General features: G+C 36.7%; 1 protein-coding gene across 3 annotated transcripts in view; it reads left to right on the top strand.

Annotated features, from left to right (window-relative positions):
- Positions 1-1,105: 1,105 nt before the first annotated feature.
- Positions 1,106-22,274, top strand: part of gdpd5b (glycerophosphodiester phosphodiesterase domain containing 5b) — a 35,508-nt gene continuing 14,339 nt past the window's right edge. For all 3 annotated transcript variants that reach the window (XR_001609495.1, XM_016275447.1, XM_016275438.1), the window contains exons 1-7: positions 1,106-1,276; positions 14,481-14,584; positions 17,003-17,096; positions 17,317-17,376; positions 17,657-17,755; positions 18,540-18,633; positions 21,348-21,493. Coding sequence is in view for 2 of the 3 variants with exons in the window: in XM_016275447.1 (XP_016130933.1) it covers positions 1,160-1,276; positions 14,481-14,584; positions 17,003-17,096; positions 17,317-17,376; positions 17,657-17,755; positions 18,540-18,633; positions 21,348-21,493 (714 nt within the window). In the remaining variant the exon portion in view is untranslated. The remainder of the gene's footprint in view (positions 1,277-14,480; positions 14,585-17,002; positions 17,097-17,316; positions 17,377-17,656; positions 17,756-18,539; positions 18,634-21,347; positions 21,494-22,274) is intronic.

Genomic DNA, 22,274 nt, shown 5'->3' with positions numbered 1-22,274 from the left:
ACTGACCCCAAACTTTTTAAATCCTCGTATAAACATAATTTCTTAAACATAAAACTTTTTAAGCAGATTTGTAGCAGAAATCCAACAATGGACAACATTGAAAGCACTTCTCTGTCAGCTTTTTTTTTTTACAGTGCTTGGGTTTGTGCAAATGAAAAGCTGTCTCATTAGATGATAGTGTTTTGGCTGATGCCAGGCCCGCCCTGGCTTCCCTGATATGGGTTCCAGAGGCTTAGTCCCTCGCTCACAGAGACTGATAAGCTGGGGAAAATCTCTGAGCTGAGGCTGCAAGAAGGTGGATTGATTCTCTAGGGCAATTCAGCGATGATTACTACAGGCACAGCGCCGATCTTGTGACTGGCACACATGAACGCGAGAACGGTTGAGGGTCCACAACTGTTACACTGGCAGTTTTCAGGTGTTGATGGGATCCACAGACAGAAAGAAATCTCTTATGCCCACCCAGGCTGCATTATTTTTTTCAATTTTAATGTTTTTAAAATGTAATATTCCTTTGATGGAAAAGCTGAATTTTCAGCCATTATTCTATAGTTTTCAGTATCACACGATCCTTCAGAAATCATTTTAATATTTGCTGCTCAAGAAACATTTATTATTATCAGTGATGAAAAAGGTTATGCCACTTACTACTTTTGTGGAAGCCATGATAAATGTTTTTTTCAGTGTTCTTTGATGAATAGAAAGTTAAAAAGAACATCATCTATTTGGAATACAAACCTTTTGTAACAGTATAAACCTATTTTTTAACATTTTAATGCATTCTTGCTGAATAAAATTATAAATTTCTTTAAATAAACATCTTACTGGTCCCAAAACTTTGAGCAGTAGATTCAACATTTATAACCACAGTTATAGAGCATAAAATGTGAAATTGAATGGTCCGTTTTAGGAATTATGGATCTGCTATATTTAGAGGATCTGGAATGGCATTGAGCGGTGACAATGTTGGAAATTGACTCTTGTTTCTCCACTGCACCCCTCATAAGGTTTATGGATGTGTCAGCCGTTTGAAGTGTCACATGGTGCAAATGCTAATCTGCTGTTTGTTTTATGCAGTGCTCTGTGTGTGTCTTTCTACAGGGTCTTTGGTGATCAGTGGGATGATAGTGAGGCGGTTTGGAGTCTGGATTGAAGGAGCATGGTGAAGCACCAACCATTACAGGTCTATGAGAGACAGTTGTGTTTATCATGTCTAACCGGAATCTACGGATGCCGCTGGAAACGCTACCAGCGGTCACATGATGACACCACCAAGGTGAGTTATCCCGTCGCCAAACCATCTGGCTGTGATGTGAAGACTATATTAGAGCTCAAATCCCACAGCTAATGTTTTAGATGTCACATTTTAATTTATAACACGTATGCTATTTGACTTGAGTGTTTATGCGAACAGTTTTGATTCAGTGAAGTGTTTCGGGACAGATTTCCATGAACCGTATTTAAGGCAGGTTCACACTGCCCCAACAAAATGCAATGTTTCAAACAAGCAAACGTTGGCTTTTTTTGATTCTGAGCCATTTCATAATGATCCGACTGATTCAAAACCTGATATATAGAGTCAATAAAATGTCTCAATAAAGAGTCATTTTAACTCATAGGTCTTCAACGCTGCTCCTGGGGACCCACTGTCCTGCAAAGTTTATTTCCAACCTGCTTCAGCACACCTGGCCTGTGACTTTTTAAGTGATCCTGAAGACCTGATTAGCTGGTTCAGGTGTGTTTGATTAGGGTTGGAGCTGAACTCTGCTGGAAAGTGGGTCCCCAGGAGCAGGGTTGAAGACCTATGTTTAACTCATTCATTTAAGGGAACTGACTCAAAATATTCTGAATTAGTGCTGGGCGGTATACCGGTTCATACCGAATAATTAATTTTTGTTATGATATGAATTTTTAAAATACCGCAATACCGGTGTATGTCGCTTAAACAACGTTCGGACCGCGACACTGTTTGAAAGGGGTAATATCACATGCACTTTTTTGTTTGTTGTTTTTTTTTAGTTTGTTACTCAGATGCAGACAGTGCGTTGCATGAGACAAAGTAATATAGCCAAAACAACCGCAAAGCCACTCTTTAGTGTAGATGCATGTTGATTTTATCAGACGATGCCGCGATTATAAATGAGAGTGACTCCTGGTTAACATTAAAAGGGGTCGTGTTTAGTCACTATTTAGTGTGGTATTTTTTGACGACTATTCACTCATCATGACAGTAAAAGAGGTCATTCTAAGTCAATATACTGCTGTATTTCCTCTCTCAATCAGTAGAAAATATGGTTAACACCCGGTCATGCATGGAAAAAATAAATACCGCCATGTACCGTGAAACCGGTATAATTTTGGAAAATACCGTGATATAAATTTTTGCTCATACCGCCCAGCACTAGTCTGAATCACATAAGTGATTCCTTCGCGAATCAGACTATACTGATCCAGCATGTTTGTTGTTGTGTGGAGTCCTTTAGAAAACCATTTAGGTTCATATGGTTTAAGTAACTACCTATACATATGCAGATTGTTTTGAAAGCATAATACACTCTTAAAAATAAAGGTTCTTTATTGGCATTCCACAAAGAATCTTTAACATTCGTGGACCATTTCCACGGCTCAAAAGGTTCTTTATAATGGAAGGTTCTTTAAATTATTAAAATGTTATTTACATTAAGAAAAAAAAAATTCTTTAAGAACTGTACACAAAAAGGTTCTTTAGGAAAACCAGAATGGTTCTTTCTATTGCATTGCTACTAAAACAAGGATTGGAATTTAATCAGGTCACATGTTGAGTCATAGTTTCCAAGAAAACTTTTCCGAGAAGATCAAAGTCTTGATTAGTCAAGGGTCACGGTTCAGTATGGGCTCAGAAATTCATTAGCTGATCGCAAACTATGTGTTTCCTTGTGTTCTTTATTTGTCACTTAGATCAATGTGACGCGTCTATCATTGTCTTTGTTTTGTGCATAGACAAAGATGATGTAGTGTCAATATGAGAACACAAGCTTATTCAGAAACGCCAGGTCATTAAGAGGTCAGCTGAAGATCTGATCACATGGCCAGCCATTTAAAAATGTTCTTAGTGTATTTTGAATCAACATTTGCACTGTAAACATATCAAATTACCAGACCTTATTCAGTAATAAAACACAAAAGTGAGATGGAAGCATTTAATTACTGATTTTACTATATTTAATGATGTTAGAAATTGAGTCCTTTTGTTTAAGGGTCTTTTGATTGGGGTTTGCTCACATCTGCTTCAATAGAGTCAAGTATAAGTAAGTAACGATCAGTCTTTTAAACACGAAAGTACTTTTTGTCTAGGATACTGCTTCCCTGCATTTAATTAAGGGACATGTGCTGAGCATCAGGGGAATTGTGACGTTATTTATGCGTGTTGAAAGAGCCGTCTCCAGACTGCCAACAAATGGTATTATCCTCATTGCCTAATGCAGTGAGCGAGGCCAAGAGTCCATGAGGAGGATGTTCCGCTTTAGTAAAAGACTTTAATCAAAGCATTGCATGTCTGTATATCTTTTTACATTAGTGGAATATGTAGCTAGAACAGCAGCTGTGGATTTGTGTGTCATGGGAATGTGTGCTCTTTCATGTTGTACATACCCTTTCATTTGCCACTGTAAGTGTAACGCTAATAAACATCCTCTAGTTTTTTTTTTTTTTTGTCTTTTCAATGGTCTCTCCAAATAGTTGCAGTGGCTCATAAACACACAAGTGTTAATGGAAAACCTATAGTCCTGTCTTTTCATTCAGTGATTTTTAAAAAAAATTAGGCTAATCAAATATCCCTGAAGGTGCATTTGTTAATGTTTGCTTTCCTTTAGAGAGAGTTTTGCCTTTGAGCATTACTGCTTTCAGATGTGTAAGGTCCCTGTGGGAGAAGAGAGTTGGGACACAATTGCTTGTCAGAGAATCAGGCTGTAAGATGAGACTCAAGCGAAAGGAGAAGACTTTGTGTTGAAAATCAGTGACACAGATTTTAACCGTGTTCATGTTGCTGAGAAGAGCTGGAGAGATGGTTGTCAGAGAAACCAAGATAAAGTTGGAGGCTTATCAGTACAGATGCATGTCGATAAAGGAGGACCGTCACACAACACCAGGGAAACTACATCAATTTCTAAAGAATCTGTTGGAAGTAAGTTTGATAATTATTTACAAAAAAGTATATCCTTTGTTATTGGTGCTAACTCATAATACAGACATCAAATCATGCAGGAACTATTCCAGTGGATCTGAGTTTTTTTTTTTGCTAGGCAGACAATAAAATGGGTGAATGAATCCATGAACTATAACATTAACTATATTTTACTTTAAAAAAAAAAGAAGAAAAAAAAAAGAATTTAAATTGCATGCATTTTTTAAAATTGCAATTAATATAATTTTAAAGTGTTTGATATATATAAAATGTATATTATATACAGTATAATATAAAATATATGAATTATGTATATAAAATATATAATTGTAAAGAAATGTGTGTACATATACTGTATACACACACTTAATAATTTTATATAATTAAAATAAATATATAGTTTTTGGACATGGTAATATGATAATACTGTGATTTTTATGTATTTATTTCTTTATTAATTTTTTGACATGTGCTATGGTATTCCATGGTATTCGAGTACCTTATAGTGAATACCATGATAATTGCATGCAATAATCATCCCTTTCTGTTTTATATCAAAGTTCTGTAGTATTTCTATTCGAAATCATTGGCCTTCCATGGTACCGTGCTCAGGGTAGGTGTATGAGCTTGCTTTTGAACTTTTTTCGGATTCAGAACATAGTGTAAGTCAACTAGATGGAGAGATGCATCACATCTACAATCAGAGTGCAGCTGGATCAATGCCTACTATAATAAAATGAACCATAACAGATAAGATGTATATTTCCATTTTAATTCCACAAAAGAAGACTAAGCCATTGCCCTGGTTTCCTGTTGTTCTGTGGCTCTCAGCTGCTTGTACTGTGCTGTCAGCGATTTCGACTCAGTCTTGACTGTCCGCAGCGGGAGGCCTGACCCTGTCCACAGAAACAGCCAGTTCAGCTGTCTGCGAGAGAGAGAGAGAGAGAGAGAGAGAGAGATAACCAGACCAGAATGCACTGTGGTGTCAATTCTCGATGAATACAGCTAATGTAGTTTCCTGCCACTTTTAAGTGAAACAGGATATGCTGTCTTTACTCATACATAAAAATTTGACCTTTGTCCCATCCTGCCACAGTTGATAGTTTCATTGTCCAGGTCTCGCCCTCATATGACACACTAAACTATGAGATGAGAGACCAGGGATGATGCAAAGCGCATCCATATTTCATGATTCCAGACTCAATCTGTGGAATCATTGGAGCGGAGAGATTCTGTCTGTCATTTCAAACTCGATACAAAGCCTTTGTGCATTAACCCCAGTAGAGCATGGTGTACAGTGGTCTAATATGACTAGTTCTGTTGAATTATTCTATACGAAGCCTGTCTTTGTGTCTGTTAAGAGTGTGTGTGTGTGAGAGAGAGAGAAATGTGTGTTCGTCTCCTGTTTAAGCTGTAAGTTGTGCTCCACTGAAAAGAGATCCCTCCTCAGTAATAATTGAGAGTTTTTCCATTTACGTATCCCAACACAAAGGGCACGTGAATAGGAGTGTCATTTTCTCCCACAAGCCCCTGTGTGGTCTGTGCAAGCCAATATAGCTAAAAAAAACAATTCCAGCAGGAACTGGCATGCAGTGGAATAACTGTGATCCATTATATACAGTGCCGTCCAAACATTTGGGGTCGGTAAGATTTTTAAAAGGTTTTTGAAAGCGGTCTCTGATGCTTACCAAGGCTGCATTTATTTGATACAAAAATGCAGTAAAAACAGAAGTATTGTTAAAGCTAATTTGAAACAACTTTTTATCACATTCCAAAATGGATGTGCTGCTTAATATTTTTGATACATTTTTTCCTTCTCTTCACTCTTGCTAAATGAAAGTATTAATTTATTTAAAAAGATGCTGCCGAAAGCTCTCAGGAGGATCTACCCAAACACTCTCCACAGTTTTCTCAATTTTTTTTTATCTGAGAGAGGTTGACAGCTCTAACGTTCGTGATTGACTGTAAGGAGTAAATCACAATGTGTGGTACACATGCGTCAATGACTGAGCGTACAGCTAGTTGTTGACTTTGCTTCCATTCATACAGCACACATCAACTGAAATCACTCTTAAAATTTGATTGTGAGTCACTGTTTATAGAATGTGGCTGTCAATCTCTTTCATAACAATTTTGTCTATAAACATAACCATAGTAAGCCTCCAAACAAGACTGATAATCATCTCCTGCTGCAGTGTGAGCATAGCAAATGTTTGAGTGTTTAAAACCCTTTTTAAGTTTTACTTTTGAAAAATGGTAAAATATTGGAGATGTAGACTAGTTTCCTTGATGTGACTTTACATTGTTGGCGCTGCTTTTTCTTGTTATCTAGTCAGTGGAATTTAGTTTCTGTTCATGTTTTCTGACTATGGCATTCAAGATGTTGGTGCATCCTCATAACTCACTCTCATGTTGTTTCAACTTGAATTACTTTCTTCTGTGGAGCATAAAAGAAGATATTTTGAGAAATGTCTCCGTGTTCTTAGTAGAAGTCAATGGTCACCAAAAATGCTTGGTTACGAACATGCTTTAAAATATAATATTTTGTGTTCCATAGATGTAAGAATGTCAAATGGGTTTGGAATGATCATTTTTAGATGAATTATCTCTTTTAACACCTCACTGGTAAACAAAGTTCAAATACCTTGTGGTCTGGTGAAAAGACTGTTGTATGTTAAAACATTCTCCTTTTCCAGTTGGTACTGAGGGCAGAGTGTCACCACAGACATGATGCGCAATGACAGACAGTGACCGCTTACAGCATGTGTAAAACCACCACAGACTCGGCCAGAGGCCACCCAACCAATCAGTGTTTTCCCTCAGGCTGAAAACTGTCATTTCCAGTCGATTGGAAGAAACTCACAGACATGTACATGCATCTTTAGACCGCATCAGCAACAGACTGGGGCTCTTAAACACTTGCCATCCCTCAGTAATACAGATTATGTCTGTGATTACATTCTGTTCTCTAGACGCTGTATTGCACATAGTAATCTGTTCACTGCAATGTTCTTCATTTACTTGGATTCACATTAGGAGGACTTTGCTTTAAGATTCTCCACTCCAGTGCTGTTGCAGTCATTTAGCGCTCATGTTTACAGCATTCTTAAATGGCTTTGATTAACTTATCTATGGGTATGTTTTCTAGTGCCAGCATTTCCTACAAGGTGACCTGCAATGCTTGTTCTTGTCAGATTTAATCTTTCCCTGTCTGTCAGCATGCAGATTATTAGGTTATGCTTACATTGGAGAAAAACAAAGAACGATGTTAAAGGTATAGTTCATTCAAAATGATAAATTCTGTTGTTTTAGACCTCATTGACTTTCACTGTACGGACACGGAGACATTTTTCCAAATGACATTTTCATTCAATTTTATGTTCTTCAGAAGAAAAAGTAATCCAGGTTTGGAATGACAGGTGAGTAAATGATGACAGAATTTTCAGTGCTTCTGAATAGAGATTTATGTGCATCTGACATTTAGTTCTTTGTCATCCATGTTTAAAATACATATACCATTTTGTGATTTTTGCATATTTGCAAAGGCAGTATTTTGTGGCGGCCGACACATTATTGACCCACATTGATTTTACATAACAATTAAAGGGTTAGTTCACCCAAAAATGAAAATTAACCCACAAATTACTCGCCCTCAAGTCATCCTCGGTGTATATGACTTTTTTCTTTCAGATGAATCCAGTCGAGTTATATTAAAAATTGTATTTGATCTTTCAAGCGGTTTAATGCCACGCAGCGGGTGTTGCATGCATCAGTCCAAAAGCGCCCATCAGTCCAAAAGCGCCCATCCATAAAAAAAGTGTCTCACATGGCTCTGGGGGGTGAACAAAGGCCTCCTGTAGCGAATTGATGTGTTTTTGTAAGAAAAATATCCATATTCAAAATGTAATAATCACTTTAATGTAGCTTGCACCAACAGTCCGACACGGAAGCAGCTCCGGGCGGATGACGTATGAGTTCAGCGTTGTGCAAGAGGAGACTAGTTTTCCTTTGCTAAAGTAAGGAAACTTTGCTTCCTTTACTCCTGTTAACAAACGTTGGTTTTCACGAGACTCACCGGCGCATGAGCAATGCTGAACTCATACGTCATCCGCCCGGAGCTGCTTCCAAGAAAATCATATACACCTAGGATGACTTGAGGGTGAGTAATTTGTGGGCTAATTTTCAGTTTTGGGTGAACTAACCCTTTAACATAAATGGAACACTTTGAATAGAAATAAACGTGTATTTCAAGTGGAAATTAGTCCTGTTCACAGCATTTCATTTAGACATCCAGCATATCTGGCTGTAACCCTCAGGCAGACATTGTCGAGCTGTAGTGAACAACTTTCAGGACCAAAAATACCCTTATGTAAATACCAACACTATAGTGAGAATTTACTGTACTGTACTTCACACCTCTTCCATTATACAACTCAGTAGAAATGATCTAACTAATCCATAAAGCTCTAAGCACTAGTAGTGTTAAATTGAATCCACGTAGGTTAGTAAAGGTCGTTTTTGCATAGTCCTTGTTATACAGCCACATTTTAATTTCGCATGACCTGAATTTTACCTCCAGTGACATTTTATTTTCAGTTGTGTAGTCACATAGGCCTATCGAAAGTACACCAGTATAATAATCACTCTATGACTAAAACATAATTTCTTTGAAAAGTTCTGCTAATGGATTGCATGACATCTGTTCCAGACCAGGTCAGTCCACTTTGTACAAAGGAACCTGATTTTGCACCTTGCTTATTAATGGGATTTACCGCTGAGGGACTGTTATGAAAGGACGTTGTTCAACTACTCCCCTAACTTTTCCACTTCCATTTTTCAATCCGCTCACTTCCACCCACTGCTTCTCCTTCACTCTCTCACATCGGGAAGCCGGCCTCCCCGTGTTCTTTGCCCTTTGCCTCTGTGGAATAGATATTTAGCAGTCAGTGGGATTTTGAACTACAGTTGGTGCCTCAAGGGAGCAGATGTGTGCGGCAAATACTTACAGAATGAATAAATTATATGATTCTGGGGCGTCAAAGTCAAGGCACTCCAAAGAAAAGCTGCTTTTTGCTGTCTATCGGTCTTGTTGGTTCAGCTTGGCTTGGTTGTTTGCTCAGGAAACGCTAAAAAAGCTGTTGGCTAATTTTCATAATTGCAGCCAGTGCTTGGCAGATCTTGGTCTGAGATATTGTTATCATGCCCATATTTCAGTATCGGATAAGCCTGTTTAACTTAATGAAGATAATTAAAGGCAGCCACTGTAACCATGCCATTTCACCCCACCTTAACCAATTAGCAAGAGTCTTTACAGCGTTAAAACAAATGTGCCATGCAAAGCTTTGCCAGGATCGTTTTAAAGGGGATTGTTACTTTGATTTTCTTCATAGAAGTGTTTCTGTATCTGACATAACTCTGTGATTGTTACAACTAGATGTTCAAGGTTCAGACAGTTGAAACGCTGTCATAGACGCACAATACAAATTCAACTCTCCCCTCAGGAAATAGTGGAAAAAGTGTGTTTACTTTGGTACTAAGTAGTGGAGTCGTGCTGTCATCTCAGATCAGCGGGAAGGAATGAAACGAGGCTTTTGAAAATAAGCTTTTTGAGGATTAATGATGAGATAATTTTCTCATTTAGAGGAGACCCAATTTGCTGCCCAGCGCTGCTCTGAATCCCTCCTGTTAAGATGTATGCTGCTTGTTGCTCATTGGCCCTGATGATGTCATGGCAATCTGTTCAGCTGCTACAACCACGAGTGCCAAAAACACAGCCGTGTATATCAATTCATGTCGTCTCGTTAAGGTTGTGTGTTCAAGGTTATGAAGGATAAGTCATGCCATGAACAACTGAAATATTGAACATCCCTGAAAAAAAAAATCAGATAGATTTGCATTGAACAAGGGACCTGAGCCATCATAATCTGGGGCTCTTTTGTTAGCATCTACAAACCCGATTCCAAAAAAGTTGGGACACTGTACAAATTGTGAATAAAAACAGAATGCAATGATGTGGAAGTTTCAAATTTCAATATTTTATTCAGAATACAACATAGATGACATATCAAATGTTTAAACTGAGAAAATTTATAATTTTAAGGGAAAAATAAGTTGATTTTAAATTTCATGGCATCAACACATCTCAAAAAAGTTGGGACACTGTACAAATTGTGAATAAAAACAGAATGCAATGATGTGGAAGTTTCAAATTTCAATATTTTATTCAGAATACAACATAGATGACATATCAAATGTTTAAACTGAGAAAATTTATAATTTTAAGGGAAAAATAAGTTGATTTTAAATTTCATGGCATCAACACATCTCAAAAAAGTTGGGACACTGTACAAATTGTGAATAAAAACAGAATGCAATGATGTGGAAGTTTCAAAGTTGATGAGCCAATATTTGGCATGACATTTCAAAATGTCTCACTTTCAACATTTGATATGTTATCTATATTCTATTGTGAATAAAATATAAGTTTATGAGATTTGTAAATTATTCCATTCCTTTTTTACTCACAATTTGTACAGTGTCCCAACTTTTTTGGAATTGGGTTTGTACCTAGCAACTGCTTAGCAACATGCTAAAAGCCAATTAGAGTTACTTAATTACGGCATAGTAGCGCCCTGCAACCACCACCACTCTACTCTTGTGGTAATGACTTTTGGCAGGTGATGTCAGTGCTGAACATTTCTGTTGTTCTCAGTCTGGTGCCATTTTTAAAGTCGTGGGAAACATCATTTGGAAATTTTATGGTGTGATCTTGATTTGGCGCATTCAGACAGTCTTTGATGCTGGTGGGAGATTTCAGGTTTAGCAGCATTTATTTGTGTGAATTATTTTTCTGCTCAATTACCCATAATCCTCTTTATGCATCTATATTTAGGCGTTTTTGGATGATGGGGCTTAGGAATTAATACATGCTTTCTAACTGCTTTTTATGAGCCAAGCGGACCATTCATTTCTGAACAAAACTGTTGTTATTTTTTTTTGTTACCTACTGTTTTCATTCTTTGTGTAGTGATGAGGAAGAAGATTGTCAATGTGTCTCCACATTTTAATTGAATTAAAAAAAAAATTTTTTTAAATAAGAGCTGTTGACCTGCATGTTCTTTATTGTGCAGTGAGAACCGTGAATTTCTTCATGTTACCAGGAGTAATCTTTCTTAACAGAATTTGATTAGATTAGATTAGATTTGATTTAACCACACTGGTCATGGTTTTTATTATTGTGGGTGGCTTATACTTGTAATCTTATGTCCACTTTTCGTCCATTTTCCAAAACAAAAAAAACCTTATGCAAATCACGTGCAGGAATTAAAGGGGTCATATGATGCGATTTCAATTTTTCCTTTCTCTTTGGAGTGTTACAAGCTCTTGGTGCATAAAGAAGATCTGTAAAGTTGCAAAGACTAAAGTCTCAAATACAAAGAGATATTCTTTATAAAAGTTAAGAGTCAGCCACGCCTACCTAAAATGGCTCGTTCTAACACGCCCCCACATATCTACATCACTATGTGGGAAGATTTGCTAAACGCCGCCCAAATGTTCACGCAAAGAAAGAAGGCGTAACTTTTATTCTCGCTGTAGTTTTGTTATTTAAGCCGCCATGTCGTAAAGACGCTGTGTGCTTTGTTGTGAAAGAGAAGCTACTTTGTTTGGTCTTCCAAAAGAGGACAATATCTGCTTCGTCATGCCTGGAGCTGATCCGTGCTGGTTGCTGAGGAAATACTTCAACTTTAAAGTCGTGGGAAACATCATTTGGAAATTTTATGGTGTGATCTTGATTTGGCGCATTCAGACAGTCTTTGATGCTGGTGGGAGATTTCAGGTTTAGCAGCATTTATTTGTGTGAATTATTTTTCTGCTCAATTACCCATAATCCTCTTTATGCATCTATATTTAGGCGTTTTTGGATGATGGGGCTTAGGAATTAATACATGCTTTCTAACTGCTTTTTATGAGCCAAGCGGACCATTCATTTCTGAACAAAACTGTTGTTATTTTTTTTTGTTACCTACTGTTTTCATTCTTTGTGTAGTGATGAGGAAGAAGATTGTCAATGTGTCTCCACATTTTAATTGAATTAAAAAAAAAATTTTTTTAAATAAGAGCTGTTGACCTGCATGTTCTTTATTGTGCAGTGAGAACCGTGAATTTCTTCATGTTACCAGGAGTAATCTTTCTTAACAGAATTTGATTAGATTAGATTTGATTTGATTTAACCACACTGGTCATGGTTTTTATTATTGTGGGTGGCTTATACTTGTAATCTTATGTCCACTTTTCGTCCATTTTCCAAAACAAAAAAAACCTTATGCAAATCACGTGCAGGAATTAAAGGGGTCATATGATGCGATTTCAATTTTTCCTTTCTCTTTGGAGTGTTACAAGCTCTTGGTGCATAAAGAAGATCTGTAAAGTTGCAAAGACTAAAGTCTCAAATACAAAGAGATATTCTTTATAAAAGTTAAGAGTCAGCCACGCCTACCTAAAATGGCTCGTTCTAACACGCCCCCACATATCTACATCACTATGTGGGAAGATTTGCTAAACGCCGCCCAAATGTTCACGCAAAGAAAGAAGGCGTAACTTTTATTCTCGCTGTAGTTTTGTTATTTAAGCCGCCATGTCGTAAAGACGCTGTGTGCTTTGTTGTGAAAGAGAAGCTACTTTGTTTGGTCTTCCAAAAGAGGACAATATCTGCTTCGTCATGCCTGGAGCTGATCCGTGCTGGTTGCTGAGGAAATACTACAACTTTGCGCTGTCGGCTTTCACCGTGGACGAAGCGGAGTCCAGCCCGGAGTCGTCACATGTCCTTCCGGACGCTCCTTCGTCGAAATCGCCAGCTGCGCTGTTCTCAAGCCCGCCGGCCTCCGCTCACTCAAGCCCTCCGGCCGTTCCTCACGCTAGCCCCCGGCCTCTGCTCGCTGTAGGCCGCCGTGTCTGACGCGGTTTCATTGTGAAAGCGAAACTACTTTGTTTGGCCTTCCAAAAATGGACACGAATAGAAATCAGTGGTTAAGTTGTATTTACAACACTGTTCCAGAACACTTCAACCCAAATATTCAGATGTGTGCAGCACATTTTATGGAAATACCATTACGAAAATGACTATGATTTGAAAATTATAGTAACATTAGTCTATTCCAACATTAATTTATTCAGAAATAAATGTTTTATTTGTTTTTCATGGTTTATGGAATTGCACACTAGCCACTTCATTAATCCACAAACCTAATTTCATTGTGTGTTATATACAGTGCACTGTTAAAAAAAGAAAAAAGAATCATTGAGCCAAATAAATGGTGGTATTTTAAGTGCGGCCATTATTCATGGTACATTGGTTATTGTGCCAGGGGTGTATTTGTGTGGGAAGTGCAAGTGAAATGCTGAAAAAGAAACTCAATCTCAAAGAAAATATTCTTGACCGCTTTAATGTCTGTGTGTGAGAAATGCTAATAGAGAGCCAGTTTTAAAAAACAAATAGCATTGTGACTGTATGTACTAGGGTTACACGATAGCCTACAAAATTATCTTATCAAATTTGCTGAAAATGTACTCACCCTCATGACATCCAAGAACAGATTTGGAAAAATTGACCATTACATCACTTGCTCACCAATGGATCTTTTGCAGTCAATGTGTGCCGTCAGAATGAGAGTCCAAACAGCTGATAAAAACATCAAATAATCCATAAATAATTAATACAGCTCCAGTCCACCAGTTAATGGCTTGTGAATTACTTGTATTACTACATTTCTAAAAGTCTGTTCTGATGAAGAAACAAACTCCTATACATCTTGGATGGCCTGAGGGTGAGTAAATTATAGAACCTTTCCTTTAATTATTGCAGATTTGAAGTAAATTTAGTTTTTGCATTTCCTGTACATTTTTGATGCTTCTCTTAGTTGACTTAGTTGAGAAAGTGAGAGTTGAATGCAGGCAACGGAAAGGCCCTTTCATTTACCCTGCAGAGAGCAGAACTAATGTTTCACTAATGAATCTGTGATGAAGGCAGATCTCACTATTGAAGCTGCTCTATTCATATTAACTGAGTTTATTGTGATATGCAGCCATGACCTGAGGCACTATGAAAACCCTATATTAAATTTCACTCAATTTGTAAACCGTATTTTGAAATATTTGTTCTTGAGATCATCTTTTGGCACAGTTTCTCACAGTGGCTGTATTAATTCATGCTGGCGCCAACACATTTAATAATACTGATGTTGACAGACACAAATTATGTAACCGATTTATTTGAACTTTTAACTAAACTATTTTTATTTGTTGTGTTTCTTTGTTCTAGTGGGAGTGTTTGTGGTCCTTCATTCTCTTCTGCACTTTTTCCTTGTTACTGGTATGGTTTTACTTCTGGTGGGAGGCCCACAATGACTACAGCGAGTTTAACTGGTGAGTAGGCCTTATAAAATCACACACTTTCATCAACGATCCCACAATCTCTCTTTCTCTGAAGAAACATATCTAAGAAACTCATGAGCTTTTCCAAAAACAAATTTGGCATAATCCTACGCTCAAAGTAATCCAGAGTTCATGGAAAGGTCTCTGATAGAACAGATTGCATGTCATTCTAATAGATAGGCTGGACTGTTAGCTTACTGCATACTATGCAGTGTATACTGTATACTTAATACTACTTTTAGTATGTAAAACAGTATGCAGTATGCAATTAATTCATAAGACGAGTATGTTGTTATCTTCAAAGTGGTTATTTTGTATTTTGAATGCAAAATGTGTTAGCTTTTGTGAATCCAATTAAACAATAAGTCAAGAAAAAAGATGTTAAATTCAGGCTGTCGATATTTCTAGTTAAATTCTTAAACATTAAATGTAAGGACAAATTAAGTAGAGTTGATTATGGCATTTAAGACCAAATGCAATGTTTTCTTTTGTCTATTGTTCACTTTTGTGTACTTAATGTAGTATGCATAAAATACAGAGCTAAAATATACGTTTATTATATATATTACTTTAATATAATATTTATTAATTTATATATCATTTTAAACTATAACATATATCTGCATAATCCTGTGTAATATTGAACTTAAAAAAAGAACACTTACATTTACATTCAGTTATGGGTTAGCTATTAAATCACACTCTGACGTTTTTACAGAACCCGTTGCTTCATAATCTTCTATTTTCCAGGAGCCACATGCTCTGTAAAACTGGTTGAGGACATTAAAAACAACGTGACAATGAAAGCCATTGTTTGCTTTGTCCTTCAAGGTCATTTTCTCCTGATCTTTATAATTCTTCCATCTCCTGTTTTCTCTTTCTTTTCAATGCCACTTCTCTCCTCCCTTTTGTGGCCTCCCACACCCCCTGCACAGTCTCAGGGGGGAGGTACATGAGTCCTTGATGTTACTGTAGAGGACAAGAGAGTTGATTCACAACGACCTCCAGTTATTGCCCTGAGGGACTGTGTGTGTAGAATCTGTGATCAGACAGGGGATGAGTGTAGCAAGCAAACCCTTGATATGGCTCCACCCACCGAGCTGCTTTAGCCAATCAATTCTGAAGGAGTGATTACGGGTGATCTATAATTTGCCCGCCCCATGTTTCCATTCTGATCCTAGGCTCAGTATAACATACTAACATACTACTATTGCTGCAGTATATAAGTGCATGTGTGCTTTGTACACTACTATTCGAAAGTCTGGCATCAGTAAGAGTTTTTAAATGTTTTTGAAATAAGTTTTTTTGGCACACCAAGGCTGCATTTATTTGATAAAAAAAAAACAGAATAAGAGTAATACTGTGAAATATTATTACAGTTTAAAATGACCGTTTTCTGTTTTAATTTATTTTACAATTATTTTAAAATGTATTTTATTACTGTGATGGCAATTAATATTTTTTCTGAAACTGATACATTTTTTCAGGATTCTTTGACGAATAGAAAGTTTAATATAGAATGTTTTTATAACATTATAAATGTCTTTACTGACACTTTTGGTCAATTGAATGCATCTTTGCTGAATAAAAAAATCTATAAAAAATATCTTATAGTAGATCTTAATATAAATATAAATATATATATATATATATATATATATATATATATATAATATAGAATATCTTAAGTATCTTCTATTCAGCCATTTCTGTTTATGAAATTGGAAATTCATTGGAAAAGTTTATTTTTTTTTACGTAATATTGTAACATTTGTTATTTTTACAGAATCACTTAAAAAAGTTATTCTTTATTGCATGCTACTCAGTTTTTTATCTTATTTCTTATTTTATGCTACTCTCTAAATCAAACGTGTATGTGAAGATGTCATGTGACAAACATTAGCATACTACTATTTGAAGCATATAGAGGAATACTATGTACTTTTGCACTCACCATTTTTATAAAATAGTGAACAGTATAGAGAATTTACTGCACAGTATTCTGGAAAACATAAGCCAGTGTTCAATTCTGATCACAGCCACTGAGTTTAGATGTTGAAGAAAGCTAATACTGAACTTGATACTGTGCCCTATGGTCTCCTGTGTTTTATCTCCCTTTGTTTCAAAGATAAACACTAGGCAGATGATGCTTTTTGCAAAACAGATGCCTCTGTCATCCACCTCTTTGGGAAAAGTATACTTGTATAATCCTGAGCTCTCATAAGAGCGAGTAAGAGAAATGTGTAGCCAGTCAAAAGATTAGTAGCTTCTGTTTGTTTTTCAGGGGCTTGGTTATTTGATTAGGCCTTAATGCAGTCTGACCATTATGGAGAATATAAGACAACCAGGAATTCTAATGCTGAATAATCAACCGCTAACATTTTTTTTCCCGGTATTGTGCTCCCACAGGTTTTTATATAACCGTTCAGGGGAGTGGAGTGATGGAACCGTTCCCATATTGGCCGCTACGGCAGTTGGTTTCACCTATATTGCATTTTTAATGGTGAGTTGTAACTGCTCTGTAGCAGTGATACTGCACTGTGGATTTGCATACTAAAACCTCTCCAAAACCACTAGTGTGCTTTAACAATCTCTCTCAGACATGTGTGTACATTCAGCATTATGATGTTTTAGCTCCATAACCCAATTATCACCTCATCTGAACAGTTGCTGTCATCCAGTTTTTCACTGAATGTAATATTTGTCATTTTTTTTCGGTCCAGATTTTAGCCCTGTGCCATGTGGCTGTCGGGCAGCAGTTAAACCTCCACTGGCTCCACAAGGTACCTGTCGACCTCTGAAATGTTTTTTTCCTAGAATAGAAAAAGAAAAGCTTATCCGTTTGTGCGAGACAAACCAAATTAACCTTGACACAGTGTCACAAACACCTTGTTATGCCTCGAGGCTTTCTGGCCTGTTGGCAGAGTTAAAGTAGTATTTCCTGTTTGTTTATGAACAGAAATAGAGTGGTGTGTTTTTTCAGTGTAGTTTGCTGAATAAATGAAGTAGAATTGCGTAAAATGAAGTGAAATGGAATGAAGTGGTCTGTGTTTTTCTCTCTAGATTGGTGTGACAGTCGCTTTGCTCACTACAATAATTGGTGTGATATCGGTCACTCAGATGTGGGGAGAGGAATGGGATGTAGTTTGGATTTCTCTTCAGGTACGCTTTTTTAGATGTCTGGTTTCCCACAGTCATGGGAAACTTGAAAATAGCAGGGATTTCAAAAGTCAGACATGGAGAATATTAAAATGTCAGGGAAATTTCTGTATACATTTTTGTAGTTGCACTACCATTCAAAAGTTTGGAGTCAGTAAGGGTTTTTTTCCAAAGAAATTAAGACTTTTATTCAACAAGGATGCGTTAAATTGATCAAAAGTGACAGTAAAAACTTTTACATTGTTACAAAAGATTTACATATGCTGTTCTTTTGAACATTCTATTCATCAAAGAAAAAAAAAACAGTATTACATTTTCCACAAGAATATTAAGCAGCTCAATTGTTTTGAAACATTGAAATGTAAAAAGACCCACAATGTTTTGCTTGTTAGAATGATTTCTAAAGACTCCTGTGACTCTGAATATTGGAGTAGTGGCAGCTGAATATTCGTCTTTGCCTTCAAATGAATAAATTATATTTTACAATATGGTAAAATAGCAAACAGCTATTTTAACTTGTAGTAATATTTCACAATATTAGAATTTTTTCTGTATTTTTGAGCAAATAAATGCAACCTTGGTGAGCAAAGATTTTTCAAAAACATTTAAAAATCTTACTCCAAACTTTTAAATAGTGTTTTTTAAGTTATACCTTTAGGCTATACGTTTCTCTTGTGTGTGAGGTCTTTTTCTACAGACTCTGAGGTTTCTCCGTTGTCTAGGCATTTCTCTTATTCTCTGTATGTTTGTGTATTAAGCACAAATGAATGTCTCTGTTTTTCTTCAGGCTACTGGTCCTTTCCTGCATATCGGTGCTTTAGCTGCTGTTACCGCTTTGGCCTGGCTGGTGGCTGGACAGATGGCGCGAGCAGAGAAAACCAGTAAGATGAATCCACCTCCTCGCTTAAAGATCAGTCTCTCAGTTAGGCATCATTATTAACTAGATGTTAATTATTAAAGGGATACACAGAGAACACTCTTTCCTGATACATTCCTCTCGTCACACAGAGACACATTGCTATCTCCGCTAGCTCAATGCACTGGTGCTTCATGTTACAGCATTAGAGGGAAAATTAATATACTGCTATTGATTCCTCATTTCAGTTTGCCCAATCTGATTCAACTAAGCACAGATTTAACTGGCTCATCTTAAGTTAATCAGAAGACTTTCTCTTCATTCCTCAGGGACATACACTGAGCATAAACTACCATTCAGACATTCAGAGTTGATGAGATTTTTGAGACTGCATTTATCATATATACAGTAAAAGCAGTTATATTGTGAAATATTTTTAGAATTTAAAATGACTGTTTTCTATTCAAATATATTTTAAAATATATCAATTTATTCCTGTGATGACAAAGTAACATTTTTAGCAGCTGTTACTTCAGTTTTCAGTGAATTTCCTTCAGAAATCATTTTAATATGCAAATTTTGTGTGCAATAATAATTTCTTATTAAAAATGATTTTTTTTGATGAATAGAAAGTTTAAAAGAACAATTACTTGAAATTGAATTTTTTTGTAACATTATAAAAGTCTTTACTGTCACTTTTGATCAATTTAATGCATCCTTGCCACATAAAAAGAATTATGTAATAACAGCCCCCAAACATTTGAATGTTAGTGTCTTAAAGGGGTCATATGATGCTGCTAAAAAGAACAGTATTTGGTATAATGAAATGTTTATGTGGTTTAAGGTTAAAAAAACACATTGTTTTCCACATACCGTACATTATTGTTTCTCCTCTATGCCCCGCCTTTCTGAAACACGTCGATTTTTACAAAGCTCATCGGTCTGAAAAAGCTAAGTGTGCTGTGATTGGCCAGCTATCCAGTGCGTTGTGATTGGCCAAATACCTCAAGCGTGTGACAGAAATGTTACGCCCCTTACCACACTGTGATGATGCCCTGTCAGGCCGGAGCCATGATTCAAAAACATGAAAACCCATTATAAACGAGGCATTCGTCACATCCAGTGGGGGCATAATTATGGATTATAATGACTTGTACTGTCTTTTTTCGCATTGCATCGCGCCGCGTAAACATAAAACCATGTCTGCATTTGTGATCGGAGAAATGACAAACAACAAGCCCTACTCTACACTGCCCAAAAAACTCGCTTTAAATATATAAAATATAAAAACTCTTTAAATATAAAAAACTTACTTACAGTCTGTGTGTCAGAACAGCCGGCATTGTAGTCTACTCTACCAGGATCAGGAAACAGTCCTCCATAAAATGTCCTGCACACATCTGAATATTTGGGTTGAAGTGTTCTGGAACAGTGTTGTAAATACAACTTAACCACTGATTTCTAGTCGTGTCCATTTATGGAAGGCCAAACAAAGTAGTTTCGCTTTCACAACGAAACACAGCATCACACACGGCGGCCTAGAGTGAGCAGAGGCCGGGGGATAAAGTGAGGAACGGCCGGCGGGCTGAGTGAGCAGAGGCAGCGGATTTGACGAAGGAGCGTCCGGAGGGCTTGCGGCAACCACATGTGACGACCCCGGGCTGGACTCCGCTTCGTCCATGGTGAAAGCCGATCCGGGGATCCACAGCGCGAAGTTGTAGTATTTCCTCAGTAACCAGCATGGATCAGCTCCAGGCATGACGAAGCAGTTATCGTCCTCTTTTGGAAGGCCAAACAAAGTAGTTTCGCTTTCACAACGAATCACACAGCGCATTCACAACATGGCGGCAGCAACAATACTACAGCCTGAATAAAAGTTACGCCGCCTTTCTTTGCATGAACATTTGGGCAGCGTTATGCAAATCTTCCCACATAGTGACCTAGATATGTGGGGGCGTGTTAGAACGAGCCGTTTTAGGTAGGTGTGGCTGACTCTTAACTTTTATAAAGAATATCTCTTTGGATTTGAGACTTTAGTCTTTGCAACTTTACAGATCTTCTTTATGCACCAAAAGCTTGTAACACTCCAAAGAGAAAGGAAAAATTGAAATCGCATCATATGACCCCTTTAATAATTTGTAAATTTCACTTTGTAACCTCTAAATTACTCTAACATTTAACTTGTTTCTCCCCTGAAACATACTTTATGCAAGCCATTTAAACTAAAATAGCTGTGCAAGCTCAATTCCATATATCATGTGTTCAGAAATGTGTTCGAATGCAAACCAAGAATATTATATTTTCAGCATTGCAGCAAGGGAAGTTATTGCTTAGTTAATACGCTTAGTTTTCTTTTTCAGGTCAGCTACTGTCATGGCCGAGCAACATTTTAAAGAGAATCATGTGGAATCAGCACTTCTTAACTGTTAATACTTTATAGCATATGAATAATAACACATCCGGTTACTTACAGCAACACTAATGATAGAAAACACATTACATACTGTATGTACAACGAAACCGCACATTATTAATTTCAATAAGCATTTTCTCTTGAAAAAAGAAAGTTACTTAGACACGTAGCTTTTGCAACAAAGATAACATAACTCACATGTGATCACCATTCGAACTGATTAAAAAAGCTATTTTATAGCCATTTTTAGTTTATGCCTTAAAAAGGCTTTTTTGGAAGCTGTGCCTGAGTTGTAACTTCAGATAACTAAGTTGTTGGTTCTCTAGGGTTTCAGGTGATGGTTCTCCTCATCTACCTGAGTGTTCTCCTCACACTTTACTTCATTCCCCTGTCAATCACCTCACCCTGTATTATGGAGCGTGGGAGTCTCAAAGCAGCACCCGCCATCATCGGCCATCAAGGAGCTCCAATGGTGAGATGCTAAATTGTGAACATTGTGCTGTAAACTTCCTGTCTTCCCTAGATGCTACATCAAGCTCAGGCTACATCAAGGATTGCTGGAGGCAGTTTGGTCCTTCCTCTCTCTGTGCCTGTATCTTTCCTCTGTCTTTCCATCCCTCACTATCTTTCTCTCTTTCTTTCTTTCTTTCTCTCCCTCCATTTATCTTTCTCATATTTCTTTTCCCTGGCTTGTCCATAGCTAAATATAACTCAGGAAAGAGCTGCTGAGAATCTCTGTGTAGGCGTTGTTCAAGGTTTGGTTATGAAGGGTTTTCAGTACACCCATGTGTATCATTGGTGTATTGTGCTCTGAAATGGAAATACACTTTTAACGTGTGCGTGTTATTTCTGTTTTAGAGTGACACAGGAAAAAAACATTTTTGTACAGTTGTAGTCAAGATCAATATTTGGACAGGATTACATTTCTGAGCTAGTTAATAATTTTATACTTCAATTTAATAAATAATAATTTGATATTTATATTTAAGTTTATTTATTAATACATTTTATAGAAGTATTTTATATTTAATGTTTATATTTAATAAATAATAATTTTGTATTTATATTTAAATTAATTTATATTTAATAATAAATACATTTCTATCTATCTATCTATCTATCTATCTATATACACATCTATATATACACATAATCTATCTATATACACATTATCTATCTATATACACATCTGTCTAAATAAACTAATAGATATGTTGTGTGTGTGTGTGTGTGTGTGTGTGTGTATATATATA

The sequence above is a fragment of the Sinocyclocheilus grahami genome, unplaced genomic scaffold (assembly GCF_001515645.1).
Source record: "Sinocyclocheilus grahami isolate Dianchi unplaced genomic scaffold, SAMN03320097.WGS_v1.1 scaffold6.1, whole genome shotgun sequence".
NCBI lineage: Eukaryota > Metazoa > Chordata > Actinopteri > Cypriniformes > Cyprinidae > Sinocyclocheilus > Sinocyclocheilus grahami.
The sequence above is the reverse complement of the archived record's forward strand: the minus strand, read 5'-3'. Positions and strand labels throughout refer to the sequence as shown.